At 34.4% G+C, this 1,179-nt stretch overlaps 1 protein-coding gene across 1 annotated transcript in view; it reads right to left on the bottom strand.

Annotated features, from left to right (window-relative positions):
• Window positions 1-1,179, bottom strand: part of LOC101845486 (hornerin) — a gene marked incomplete at its 5' end in the record, with an annotated part of 51,073 nt that overhangs the window by 40,275 nt on the left and 9,619 nt on the right. The window contains 1 exon segment of the mRNA XM_013086264.1: window positions 17-94. Coding sequence (XP_012941718.1) covers window positions 17-94 — 78 coding nt within the window.

The raw sequence follows: 1,179 nt of genomic DNA, 5'->3' as shown, positions 1-1,179 counted from the left end.
CCCCCCCCAAACTCACCTTTCTTTTTCCTCTCTCTGCTTCTTGATCTCGGGAAAAACTTTCTCATAAAACTCTCTCATCTTGGCCTCTTTTCCTCTGAAGCAGAACACAAAGGGAAAAAAAAAATTTTACGAAATTTCTGTAAAAAATAAAACACATTCAGTACAAAAAAATATATATTCAGTTTTAACAAAAATTTATTCAGAAAAAAACAACAAAAAACACATTCAGTTAAAAAAAAAATATATACATTCAGAAAATAAAAATAACGTACACAGCTGCTATTTTACTTCAATGAAGCAAAAGTGACAGTGCTTAGCTATACAAATTATATCAATTTATTTTGACCCAAAAATGAATGTCAATTGTCAGTGTTCAGGGAAACATTAAAATGAATATCAATCTTCAGAGAAACATAAACATGAATGTCTATGCTCAGAGAAACTTTAGAAACATAAACATGAATGTCAATTGTCAATCTTCAGAGAAACATAAACATGAATGTCAATTGTCAATCTTCAGAGAAACATAAACATGATTGTCAATGGTCAATGTTCAGGGAAACATAAACATGAGTGTCAATCTTTAGAGAAATATAAACATGAATGTCAATTGTCAATCTTCAGAGAAACATAAACATGAGTGTCAATGGTCAATGTTCAAGGAAACAAACATGAGTGTCAATCTTTAGAGAAACAAAAACATGAATGTTAATCTTCAGAAAAACATGAATGTCAATGTTGAGAGAAACAGAAAAATGAACAATGATATTTAGAGGAACATGAGCAACAAGAACTCTGTTTTTACTTCTCCACCTTCTTTCATTCCTTCTTCTCCTTCTTTCATTCCTTCTTCTCCTTCTTCGCTTACTGTGATCACCGAGCCTCAAAACGACTCTTATTGCTCTCAACTAAACTTCCAACAACACACACAAGAGTTCACTCACTTCCAACAACACAACACACACAAGAGTTCACTCACGTCCAACAACACAACACTCTTGCTCACGTCCTACAACACAACACACACAAGAGTTTACTCACTTCCAACAACACAACACACACAAGAGTTCACTCACGTCCAACAACACAACACTCTTGCTCACGTCCTACAACACAACACACACAAGAGTTCACTCACTTCCAACAACACAACACACACAAGAGTTCACTCACGTCCAA

Source organism: Aplysia californica, unplaced genomic scaffold (assembly GCF_000002075.1).
Source record: "Aplysia californica isolate F4 #8 unplaced genomic scaffold, AplCal3.0 scaffold00449, whole genome shotgun sequence".
Classification (NCBI taxonomy): domain Eukaryota; kingdom Metazoa; phylum Mollusca; class Gastropoda; order Aplysiida; family Aplysiidae; genus Aplysia; species Aplysia californica.
The sequence above is the reverse complement of the archived record's forward strand: the minus strand, read 5'-3'. Positions and strand labels throughout refer to the sequence as shown.